The sequence below is a fragment of the Hippoglossus hippoglossus genome, unplaced genomic scaffold, assembly GCF_009819705.1.
Source record: "Hippoglossus hippoglossus isolate fHipHip1 unplaced genomic scaffold, fHipHip1.pri scaffold_54_arrow_ctg1, whole genome shotgun sequence".
Classification (NCBI taxonomy): domain Eukaryota; kingdom Metazoa; phylum Chordata; class Actinopteri; order Pleuronectiformes; family Pleuronectidae; genus Hippoglossus; species Hippoglossus hippoglossus.
The window spans coordinates 115,739-127,633 of NW_022986826.1; the positions used below are offsets into that span (position 1 = coordinate 115,739).

Consider the following 11,895-nt stretch of genomic DNA (forward strand, 5'->3'; position numbering starts at 1 on the left):
ATCAGTTCGGTTAAAGGGTCCCGGGTCTTATTGATGAGGAGCAGCAGTCGGGAAGAAACTGTTTTGTGGCGCCTCCTGCAAGAGGGGAGTGGCTTAAAGAATCTATGTCCAGCGTGGGAGGGGTTGGCCACAATCTTACCTGCACGTCTCAGAGGCTATGAGGGGGTTGGTGATATCCTTGAGGTTGTACAGGACAAGACGTTCAAAACACTTTATTACCACAGAAGTCAGGGCGACAGGTCTGTAGTCATTAAGTCCTGGGCTCCCTGGTTTTTTGAGGGATAGGGATGATGGTGGAGGATTTGAAGCTGGCTGGCACCTGACATGTCTCCAGTGAGGTGCTAAAAATGTCCGGGAACACTGGAGACAGCTGATCGGCACAGAGCTTCAGGGTGGACGGGGAGGCAGAGTCAGGTCCGGCTGCTCAGAGGGTTCATTCTCCTGAAGAGCTTGTTGACGTCACTCTCCAGGATAGAAAGGGCTGACACTTTGGTTGAGGGGGAAGGGGCACTGTGGTGGGCAGATGTGAAGAGTCACAGACCCCTACTGAACTGGGGTTGGTGATGGTGTCCGGTCGGTCCCATTGTCTTTCAAAACAACAGTAGAACTCGTTCAGCTGGTTGGCCAGATGCAGGTTGTTAATGGAGTGGGGGGCAGAAACTGATGTATGAAGTCACAGCCTCTGTGTATTCATCCAGACAGTTGGTAGCAGACCTGAAGACATCCCAGTCAGTCAGCCTCCCTGGTCCACTTCTTACATGTCCTCACAACAGGTTTGGTGGTCCATGACGTGGTCAGTGTCCCAGTGCAGCGCGGGGGGGCGACGTGGTAGGCTCCACTGACTGTCGTGTAGCACTGATCCAAAGTATGGGGAAGAGCTAGAGCAGGTACACACTTTTTGATATGTGGGGGTTTTATTTGACACAAAGCCATAACCCTAACCTGGAATGTACATATAAATAAGATGGAGAAAAAATGCAAGAGGGTTCTTAACGTAATGAGATGTCTGAATGGGTCTGAATGGGGAGCCAGTAGAAAAGCTTTGAGGGATATATATATATATAGCTTTAATTAGATCAGTGATTGTCTATGGAAGTGGGGTTTACAGGTCAGCAACAAGAACTGTGCTAAAGAAAGTAGAAATAATACAAAATCCGGCACTGAGACTCTATTGTGGGGATGTTAAGACTTCTCCAACTACAGATGTTCAAGTGGAGATGGAGAAATGCTGCTGAATCTCTGATACAAACAGATAATGCTAAATTACTGGTCAAATGTTCAGGGACACAAAGAAGAAGATCACGCAGCTGGTTCCTTTGTTCCATGCTGAGTAGATAATGAGTGAATTTTAATTTCTGGGTGAACTATCCCTTTAAGATTAGGACTCACAGGATTAAACAGATTAATGGAAACTTAAAACCCTTAAAAGAAACTGGATCAATGAAGAGGATTTCAAGTTTTTATGTTTATGTATTTCCACAGACGGAAACTCCAGCACAGTAGCTGGCGGTAATGCACCTTACACGTTAGGTGCCAGCCGCCATTAACAAAAAGAAGAAGGACTTCTTCGTCTTCTTCTTCTTCTTCTTCTTCTGACATCAGAGCGTGTCCTCGGCAGGCTAACAGCTGTTAGCAGGTGATGTCGGGTTCTTTTTACTTCTATTATACAACAACGCTGCGTCACAACCACTTTACCTAAAGCCGTTGCTAGTTAGCAATGTGTGTAGCTGTTAGCAGTGTGTAGCTGTTAGCAGTGTGTAGCTGTTGGCAGTGTGTATTTTGTTAGCAATGTGTAGCTGTTGGCTGCGTGTAACTGTTAGCTGTGTGTATTTTGTTAGCAGTGTGTAGCTGTTGGCTGTGTGTAGATGCTAGCTGTGTGTAGCTGTTAGCTGTGTCTAGATGCTAGCTGTGTAACTATTAGCTGTGTGTAGATGCTAGCTGTGTGTAGCTGTTAGCTGTGTCTAGATGCTAGCTGTGTGTAGATGCTAGCTGTGTAACTGTTAGCTGTGTGTAGATGCTAGCTGTGTGTAGCTGTTAGCTGTGTCTAGATGCTAGCTGTGTGTAGATGCTAGCTGTGTGTAGCTGTTAGCTGTGTGTAGATGCTAGCTGTGTGTAGCTGTTAGCTGTGTCTAGATGCTAGCTGTGTGTAACTTCATTCAGTTTCTGTATCTTAATTCGCTTGCTCAGAACTTCCACCTGAAATCTGCTGTAAACTCCTCTTCACCTCCCTCACTTCTCCACCTCCTTCACCAGGATATAAACATATTCCCATGCGGTCAAACACACCCTGAGTGTGAAGCTTCAGTTTTGATAAATATTGATTTATTGATTATTGTGTTGCAGAGCTTCAGTATGAGCACAGAGAAGAGATACAGAGGAGGAAAACACAGAGAAGAAGAGAAGGATGACGATGACGAGGACTTCTTCGACTGTAAGGAGACGCTGGGGCCTCCAGACCTGAGAAGGAAGGAGGAGGAGACCCAACCAGAGTCAGAAAACCATCCTGAAAAAACTGAGAGACTGATTGAAACAAGAGACAACGCAGAGAGTGAGACAGAAGGAGGACATCAGGAGGAGCAGGACCACAGGCTGCAGGACGACAGGCTGCAGGACGACGTGCTGCCGGACGACGTGCTGCAGGACGACAGGCTGCAGGACGAAAGGCTACTGGACTCGGACTCGGAGATGAAGGAGGAGAAGAGTCTGGATGTTGAGTTTGATGATGAATATCTGAGCGAGGTGGAGAAAGAGCTGACAGACGAGGAGAGAGAGGTAACAACTGATCATGTGACCAGAGTCTGCTCAATATCCAATAATCAGAAGTGATACTGCTGAAAATGTTGGCTTGAGTATCTGCGAGTATGTGTAACTATATCTGTGTCTCAGCTCGAAGGCTGCATCTAAAGACCCATGACGTCACAGTGGCGCGACAGGACTTTTCCATTTCGAAGGCTCCTTCACGTGTGTTCTCTCCATCCCCACGAAATTAAGGCTCCATCAGGTGGATCTATTGCGATTTGATTCATTGCGCTTTAGCGAAGAACCATTTGGTAAAAGAGGTAATGGTCAAGGCATGTAACGTCTGATGCTCAAGTGTCACACTTCAACTTCCCCGAACAGCGAACGGTACATGTGTTAAAAAACAAAGGGGCATAAAAACGGAATCATTGTGCCCAACCTCAGCTCGGTTGCCAGGCAACAGCAAGAAGGGTGGGACAAGTTGGTGACGCCGGTCAGAGAAATCCTCTGTAGACCAGACAGAGACTTCAGGGTCTATGGAGAAGGAAGTCATGCGGGGCGGGTCGACCGAGTCCTCTGAACGATTCAGGTTAGGGCTGGGCAATTAACTGAAGATGTATCGAAAGCAACATTTATAACCTCTAACTTTGTTGGTTAATTTGGGTAAAGTCAGGTTTCCGCTAGTGTCCGTGCCGCAACACCCTGCCGCATTTCCTCCCTCCCCTGCTCTCAAATTACACATTAACAATAAACACCAACACTAATCAGAAGTTATTAGTACACGTAGGCTACAGGACATGAAGTTTACTTTGTGTTTGTTTGATTCGCTCTAAAGTTTATAAGACGCGTATTTAAACACATTGAAAACATTTTCGGCACATGCAGTTCACGCACAACATGAGACGTAACGTACAGCCAGGACGTCAGGGTTAAAGTGACCGGAATGATCCGGATTCATGATCCAACATCAGAGATTAATAACTAGATAGATGTGATCGTCAGTTTGTGTGAAGCGCAAGCAGACACTTACACACACCAATACACATACTCTGTGTCCCACACACTCCTGCAGACAGAGGGTCTTCCTGCAGATTATGACACGTGTTTGAACTTCATTGTGGCAGAAGAAGAGATTTATCCAGGAACATAAATATGAATTCATCAGGTTTTTATAAAGATCAGTTCTATGTGTGAGTGATTAGCAAAGAGCAGAGGAGCAGAGTCATTTGTTGACCAGCACTGAGTGGTGTGCCCATTTGGAGGATGGGGGGGGATATAAAATAATCGTTCATTATCTTAATCGATGTAAAAGTTAGAAATAATCATGATATTGATTTAAAGTCACAACACCCAGCCCTAATTCAGCCCCTGAACTGAGACACAGCAAACATGCCGATCCGATACATGTCTGACACGCCTGTTTTCTTTTCCCAGAAATCACTCCTCCAGAACAGCAACTCTGCCACTGGCAAGAACTTTTTGAGCAGTGAAGAAGTGATTTCCGATAGTGTAGCGTTAGCCAGAGCTAGCTAAGATCAGGGCGGTAGTGGGGGGTACGCGCAGTGTAAGTACCTTTTTTAAATACAAAATACTTATGTGTGTTATATGGTGGTTTACTTTGTTGTTCGATTTGTTAAGTTTGAGGTGTATTCATCACGGTTGTTTACTGAGCATTAACCCTAACCAGAGCCGTACTCTCCCGCCTCCTTAGCGCACAGTGCTCGCTGCTTGCACTCTCTCAAAGTCCAGTGTCTCTTGTAAACTGTGTGTGGGTCCCTCCTGTATGAACGGTTCCACGTGATGCAGCAGCTCATCAAATGGGACTCAGACACACGGTGGACTTTAACAGCCATACACAGATCAGCTGTTCCTTGGATGTGAGAAGCTGTATCACTTTTTCAAACATCCAGCCAAACCCCCGGCTAACATTAGAGGTTGCAAAAGGTAAATGGTGTTTGCTTGTTAATCAGTTAGTCAGATTAACAAAATGCCTGTGTGAAGTTTGATGAGCTCAACCTGGCTTCGTTTGTAAGACTTTGTTATTCGCTGCATTGATCAGAACAATTACATTATAAACTTAATTTCCAATGATGCTGACTGGACAATAACTTTACCATATTCACAGTGAATACACTCAGTGTATGTTATTATTACACATGCATGAATGTAAAAGCAGGATTTTATATGTTTGGGTTGGGGTTTGGATTTAGCCTAACCCTATTCAATTCACTTCAATTTTATATATATTGTGGAGCTGGTGTGGATTGAATCTGTGATTGGTCATGTGCTGTAAACCCCGCCCCTTTTAATGTGCACATGCTCAGATCTTGATGAGGAAAACCTCAGTTAACCTAACGAGTTGATTACCAGCATCATGTGACCACTTAGCCTGACTGTGATTGTTAGGTTAAGTTCAGCTGGATAAAGAGATCCTGGATATGTTGAACTCAGTTCATAGTACAGACCTCAGATCAGTTTATGGTATCAGCCGATACTTAAACTCCAGGTGAGAAGACAGCGTCCACCACAGTCCTGATAAATCATGTTCATTGTTGTCATGGGTTTGTTACCTGGTGGTAATATTTCCTCAAGGTGGCGTCTTTAGGCTGAAGCATCAAACTGCTGTTTCTGTTTTCTGTTTACTTCAAGTTCACACAAACAACAAGTCCTATTAACAGATCAGTGTGTAAAGATGCTTCAGGTGCTGCTGTAAATCTGAGTTCATCTGCTTTTTATGTTTCAGAGTCGACGACAGCAGAGTTTAATTCTGAAGGAAAAAGGAAACATCCAGTTTAAAGCCAGAGGTAAGTTCTGGATCACCCCCTGGTGGGGGCTGCAGTATAGTGTATGTATGTATATATGTATGTATATATGTATGTATGTATATATGTATATGTATGTATGTGTATATGTATGTATGTGTATATGTATATATGTGTATGTATGTGTATATGTGTATGTATGTGTATATATATGTATATGTGTGTGTATGTATGTGTATATATATGTATATGTGTATGTGTATATATGTATGTGTATATGTATATGTATATACGTATATATGTGTGTGTATATATATATATGTATATGTATATACACATACAGTCACTGATAGCCTGATTATCTCTGGTGTCTATAGATTACACGGCGGCAGACGTCACGTACACAGAGGCTCTGGTTCTGTGTCCCGTGTGTTTCCGTGGAGAAAGATCTGTACTGTTCTCCAACAGAGCTGCAGCCAGACTTCACCTGGTAACCACATGCTAATATGCTAACCACATGCTAACAGTGACATTAGCATGATGCTAATGATGTCTCTCTCTCAGGATCTGAAGGAGCAGGCGATCTCAGACTGCACCAGAGGTGAGTGGTGACATCACTAGATCCATTGATTAAGTCATGTTGCCATGGTAATGAAGCTAAATTCAGACTGTATTGATTGATCAGTATATTGATTATGTGGTTGCCATAGCGATAGAGTTGAATCCAGACTATGTGCGGGCGTTGCTGAGGAGAGCGGAGCTATATGAACAGACAGAGAAGCTGGATGAAGCTCTAGACGACTACAAGAAGGTTCTGGAGCGAGACCCGACCCAGACCAGTGCCAGACAGGCCTGCATGGTGAGTTCACTGACCACTGGACGAACCAGACCTGTTATTAATAACGTCAGTGAAAATATAAACTGACTCTGACCTGTCTGTCTCTCAGAGATTACCTCAGCAGATTCAGGAGAAAAATGAGAAGTTGAAGGAGGAGATGCTCGGTATGTTCTGCACCACACTAATTATCAATCAATAAGATCCATAGCTGATCAATATGTCCCCTCAGGTAAACTGAAGGATGTTGGGAACATGATCTTGAGGCCGTTCGGACTTTCAACCAACAACTTCCAGGTGAACCAGGATCAGTCGGGATCGTACTCTATCAACTTCGTCCAGAACACCCACAGGTGATGTCATCATGACGTCACCGCTCTATTTTTCACCTCAATAAAGTTGAATTGATCAGTTTCCCGTTTTTTTATTAATGTTTTCAGTGTCAATAGAAGCTGGTTATTAATGAGTTATTGATTCAAAGGAGGAACCAGAGACTTGGTGAAGCTTCAAAGTTTTAATATGAAGAACTAACGAACACAATGAGGGTTATTGATTATTGATCAGTGCTGATCACTGAGCTCTCCGGGACAGAAGCATCTCTCTGATGTTGTCTTCAGCTTCTTTCACGCTGCGTTCAAGGTACACCTTCTTCTGCTGGAAGAAACACACAGTCAGGACCAACACACACACACTGCAGGTAACACACACACTGCAGGTAACACACACAGTCAGCGCTCGCACACACACTGTGTACCTCTAACTCTTTGATCTTCTCGTCAGCTGTTTTCTGTTTGTCCATCAGCTGATTGTTGATTTCCTCTTTCGACTGCAGGATGAACCTGAAACACACAAACAGTTGATGAGCAGCTGTCACTCAAACATGATCAGTTCAACATTAGCTCATTTGCTGTGACGTTGCCATAGAGGTGCAACAACTGAAGAATCAGACTTATGAAGTGTGACACTGATGTTATACATAATGTGATGTCATTTAATATTCATAGTGATGTCAGTGTGTAAATAAACTGGTTGTCATGGAGACTCACATGCGTCCAACCCCCTCGTAGAGTCTGGTGTTGTCAGGCAGCGTGGTGATCTCCGCGTGTGTTAGCTTAGCATGTTTGTGGACACGTGTCAGCTGATCGATCTGCAGATCAGCCAGTTTCACCTTCTGCTGGGTGTCAATCATCTTCACCTGCAGCTCGGAGAAGGCCTGAGGAGCCAATCAGAGTAAAGAAGAACCATTCAGGGCCAATTAAACCCTGTGCACTGCAAACAGAGAGGGAGGGAAAGACAGAGAGGCGGAGAGACAGAGACTGAGACACAGGCGGAGAGACAGAGACAGACAGACACAGAGAGGCGGAGAGACAGAGAGCGAGAGAGAAAGAGAGCAAGAGAGCGAGAGAGCAAGAGAGAGAGACACAGAGAGTGAGAGAGAGAGAGACAGAGAGAGTGAGACAGAGAGAGACACTGAGACACAGAGAGAGAAAGAGGTGGAGAGACAGAGAGCGTGAGACAGAGAGAGAGAGAGAGAAAGAAAGACACAGAGAGTGAGACAGAGAGAGACACTGAGACACACACACAGAGAGAGAGAGAGAGAGAGAGAGAGAGAGAGACACTGAGACACAGAGAGACTGAGACAGAGAGAGAGGCGGAGAGACACTGAGACACAGAGACAGAGAGAGAGGCGGAGAGAAAGAGAGAGAGAGACAGGGAGAGTGAGACAGAGAGAGACACAGAGAGAGAGAGAGTGAGACAGAGAGAGACACTGAGACACAGAGAGAGAGAAAGAGGCGGAGAGAAAGAGAGAGAGAGAGAGAGAGAGACAGAGAGCGTGAGACAGACACAGAGACAGAGAGAGAGAAAGAAAGACACAGAGAGAGAGAGACAGAGAGAGAGACAGAGAGACACTGAGACACAGAGACAGAGAGAGAGGCGGAGAGAAAGAGAGAGAGAGAGACAGGGAGAGTGAGACAGAGAGAGACACAGAGAGAGTGAGACAGAGAGAGACACTGAGACACAGAGAGAGAGAGAAAGAGGCGGAGAGAAAGAGAGAGAGAGAGAGAGACAGAGAGCGTGAGACAGAGAGAGACAGACACAGAGACAGAGAGAGAGAGAGAAAGAAAGACACAGAGAGAGAGAGACAGAGAGAGAGAGAGAGTGAGACAGAGAGTGAGACAGAGAGAGACAGAGAGAGAGAGAGAGAGAAGCACACATTTTTTTTTACCTTCTTTAGTTCCAGGTCAATCGTCGCCGCCATTTTCAACAAGTCTGAACCGGAAACTGCGCGGTCTTCTTCGTCCTCAATGTTTCCGGCAGGTGATGTTTATGAGCGCCACCTGCTGCTCTTCTTGTGAATGACATTATTTGAGTTGAACGCATTTAATGTAATAAAAATAATTGAAAACCTGACAATGCACACAAATATATTAATATAAACACATACACACAATATACATACATATATATGTATTTAAATACATATACATTATATATACATATTTAGGTTCACCACTGGAGCCTCGTTCTCCTCACAGATGAGAGCAGGTTTGCACTCAACGGGATGCTTCTGTCACATCATCCAGCACGACTGGTTTGGTGGATCAGTGATGGTCTGAGGAGGCAGATACTGGGAGGGTCACACAGACCTTCATGTCACAGCCAACGGTTCCCTGACTGCTGTTAGGTACCAGGAGGAAATCCTCAGAGCGACTGTCAGACCTTACCAGGGTTCCTCCTGGTGCAGTGGGCCCTGGGTTCCTCCTGGTGCTGTGGGTTCCTCCTGGTGCAGTGGGCCTTGGGTTCCTCCTGGTGCTGTGGGTTCCTCCTGGTGCAGTGGGCCTTGGGTTCCTCCTGGTGCTGTGGGTTCCTCCTGGTGCAGTGGGCCTTGGGTTCCTCCTGGTGCTGTGGGTTCCTTCTGGTATTGTGGACCCTGGGTTCCTCCTGGTGCAGTGGGCCTTGGGTTCCTCCTGGTGCAGTGGAGCCTGGGTTCCTCCTTGTGCTGTGGGTTCCTTCTGGTACTGTGGACCCTGGGTTCCTCCTGGTGCTGTGGAGCCTGGGTTCCTCCTGGTGCTGTGGGTTCCTCCTGGTGCTGTGGGTTCCTTCTGGTACTGTGGACCCTGGGTTCCTCCTGGTGCTGTGGAGCCTGGGTTCCTCCTGGTGCTGTGGGTTCCTCCTGGTGCTGTGGGTTCCTTCTGGTACTGTGGACCCTGGGTTCCTCCTGGTGCTGTGGAGCCTGGGTTCCTCCTGGTGCTGTGGGTTCCTCCTGGTGCTGTGGGTTCCTTCTGGTACTGTGGACCCTGGGTTCCTCCTGGTGCTGTGGAGCCTGGGTTCATGTCATCGTCGTAAATATTTGATAAACACAAGATGATTTAACTTTCAGAATCATTGAGCTGGAAAATCAATTTCCTACATCGATAAACTATCATGCTATCATAAACTAGTTAATCGTTCAGAAAAACCCAGCTGTCATTTAATTTTATTGTGTCATGTTACTTAAACCGCTGCAGCACCACCTGCAGGCGAAGGCAGGAAACACACAGTGGAAGCAAGAGACAAGTGGAGTAAAGAAAACAGGAGGAAAAAACACGATGGAGGAAAAGAGACTTTTATTTTGTCAAGTTTTGTGAGGGAGTGTGTATATATCAGGTCGTAGCTGTGCTGTTTCACACCTGCAGACAAAGATGGCGAACACATGGTCAGAGTCACTTCCTGTGGTTCAAGTTAAAGATCGACTCTGGATTTCATTATGATGTTGTTCTTTAATCTATTTACATTGACACAATCTGGACTGAACCGGTTCTGTTTCCACATGAACCTGAAATCATCACTGTCTGTCTCTCAGTGTTACTCCGTCTGTGTCTCTCTCCCTGTCTGTCTCTCAGTGGAACACTGTCTGTCTGTCTCTCAGTGTAACTCCATCTGTGTCTCTCTCCCTGTCTGTCTCTCAGTGGAACACTGTGTGTCTGTCTCTCTCCCTGTCTGTCTGTCAGTGGAACTCTTTCTGTCTGTCTCTCTCCCTGTCTGTCTCTCAGTGGAACACTGTCTGTCTCCAGCGTTTGTCGGGTGTGAACGGCCACAGACAGTCACTGATGGCAGAGGTGAAAGGTCGCGGCTCCACGTTCAGATTCAGCAGCTGAAGACGAGAACAGTTCAGACGACTGTTGATTGGACGAAGAGCTGAGGAGGAGGCGGGTTGCTCTGTCAGCTGTGTGTATACACACACACACACACACACACACACACACACACACACACACACACACACACACATTAATACCACATGATGAAACTACAAACACCAGAAGTTCTTAAAACTACTACTCTAATGTAATAATGTTGAAATCAACTTTATCAATAAACATATAATAAACATATTTACAGGAATCAGGTGATTGGACGGCAGCTGGAAGGCCTGAGCGATGGCCACGCCCATCTCATATTTGGTCATCTGCTCGTTAGACGAGAAGTGAAAGATGCCTCGGAGAGACGGGTCCTGAAAGACAGACAGGCGGTGAGACAGACGGGTCCTGAAAGTTACCCATCCGTCCTTCTCTGACAGTCACCTGTCTTGCTCTCTCGGACAGCTTCCTGCAGACGGCGGCGACGTCTCGGGCGTCGGTGGGGAACCTCTGCAGGCAGTGATCCAGGGTGCAGCTCTCTGTCGCCTCCTGAACTTTGACCCACAGCGACGTGACGGCGCTCTCCATCACTGACTCCACCTCCCCGAACAGAACAGGCACCCTGAGCACCACCGCACCTGAGAGACAGACAGGTGAGGAGAGGGAGAAAAGCAGGTATGGAGAGACAGACAGGTGAGGACAGGTCAGTCAGACAGACAGACAGACAGACAGACAGACCGACCAGTACCTGGACAATGCCTCAGTGTCTCTCTCTCTCCCTCCAGTTTTGTTCGTCCGTAGACGTTGAGCGGGTTCGGGACGTCGTCTTCTCCGTACGGAGGATTCCGTCCGTCAAACACGTAGTCGCTGCTGATGTAGAGGAAGAACGCTCCACACACAGCTGCACACACGTCATACACGTTCAAAATACGTCATGTTCGACACACATGTCATCGCTTACACATGACAGTGTTGTGCGATCGCTGACCTGCCTCCTTGGCGAGCGTGCTCGTGGCGTTTACGTTGAGGTTAACAGCTGCATCTGTGTGTCTCTCTACCACATCTGGACGTCTCTCTGCGGCACAGTGGACGATCACATCAGGCTGAGAGAGAGACAGTTCAAATTAAATAATAGACAGATGCATACAGACAGACAGGTGCAGACAGACAGGTACTCATGTGTTCACCTTGTACTTGTGCAGGAGTCGTCTGATGGCGTCCTCGTCCGTGAGGTCACAGCGGAGGATGCGGGGCCTGGCTCTCCTGTATCCAGTCCCAATGACCAACCAGCTGCTGTTCTCAAACTCTCTGCACACGGCTCGACCTAACAGACCCGTTGCACCGGTAACCAGAACCTTCAGATCCGGGGCCGCCATGTCCTCCTGCAACACACAGTACCCCGTTAATACTACATTAGTACTACTGTCAATCCAAACAC

General features: G+C 46.6%; 3 protein-coding genes across 7 annotated transcripts in view; 1 reads left to right on the forward strand and 2 right to left on the reverse strand.

The window, feature by feature from the left end:
• The first annotated feature begins 1,441 nt into the window (after positions 1–1,441).
• Positions 1,442–6,750, forward strand: LOC117759007 (tetratricopeptide repeat protein 1-like). Of its 2 annotated transcripts, XM_034580990.1 has the most exons (9): positions 1,442–1,636; positions 2,344–2,609; positions 2,670–2,772; positions 5,483–5,543; positions 5,879–5,991; positions 6,066–6,102; positions 6,212–6,360; positions 6,449–6,503; positions 6,569–6,750. In XM_034580990.1, the coding sequence occupies exons 2-9, from the start codon at positions 2,353–2,355 to the stop codon at positions 6,691–6,693; spliced, it is 900 nt and encodes a 299-aa protein (XP_034436881.1). In that variant the 5' UTR covers positions 1,442–1,636; positions 2,344–2,352; the 3' UTR covers positions 6,694–6,750. The 2 variants fall into 2 exon arrangements, with proteins under 2 accessions (XP_034436881.1, XP_034436880.1); XM_034580989.1 differs by having other exon boundaries at positions 2,344–2,772.
• Positions 6,751–6,835: 85 nt separating this feature from the next.
• On the reverse strand, positions 6,836–8,705 carry LOC117759016 (prefoldin subunit 1-like). Of its 2 annotated transcripts, none has more exons than XM_034581007.1 (4): positions 8,564–8,705; positions 7,383–7,549; positions 7,091–7,175; positions 6,836–6,987 (listed from the first exon to the last, which is right to left on the reverse strand). In XM_034581007.1, the coding sequence occupies exons 1-4, from the start codon at positions 8,594–8,596 to the stop codon at positions 6,907–6,909; spliced, it is 366 nt and encodes a 121-aa protein (XP_034436898.1). In that variant the 5' UTR covers positions 8,597–8,705; the 3' UTR covers positions 6,836–6,906. The 2 variants fall into 2 exon arrangements, with proteins under 2 accessions (XP_034436898.1, XP_034436897.1); XM_034581006.1 differs by having other exon boundaries at positions 6,836–6,990.
• Positions 8,706–10,069: 1,364 nt separating this feature from the next.
• Positions 10,070–11,895, reverse strand: part of LOC117759013 (methionine adenosyltransferase 2 subunit beta-like) — a 3,232-nt gene continuing 1,406 nt past the window's right edge. The window contains exons 2-7 of one of the 3 annotated variants that reach the window (XM_034581001.1): positions 11,645–11,839; positions 11,446–11,560; positions 11,206–11,358; positions 10,902–11,095; positions 10,718–10,831; positions 10,070–10,543 (exon numbers count right to left, since the gene is read on the reverse strand). In XM_034581001.1, the coding sequence (XP_034436892.1) occupies positions 10,367–10,543; positions 10,718–10,831; positions 10,902–11,095; positions 11,206–11,358; positions 11,446–11,560; positions 11,645–11,833 (942 nt within the window). In that variant the 5' untranslated portion in view covers positions 11,834–11,839 and the 3' untranslated portion in view covers positions 10,070–10,366. Of the gene's footprint in view, positions 10,544–10,717; positions 10,832–10,901; positions 11,096–11,205; positions 11,359–11,445; positions 11,561–11,644; positions 11,857–11,895 lie in introns of all 3 variants that reach the window. The other 2 variants (XM_034581000.1, XM_034581002.1) reach the window with 2 other exon arrangements.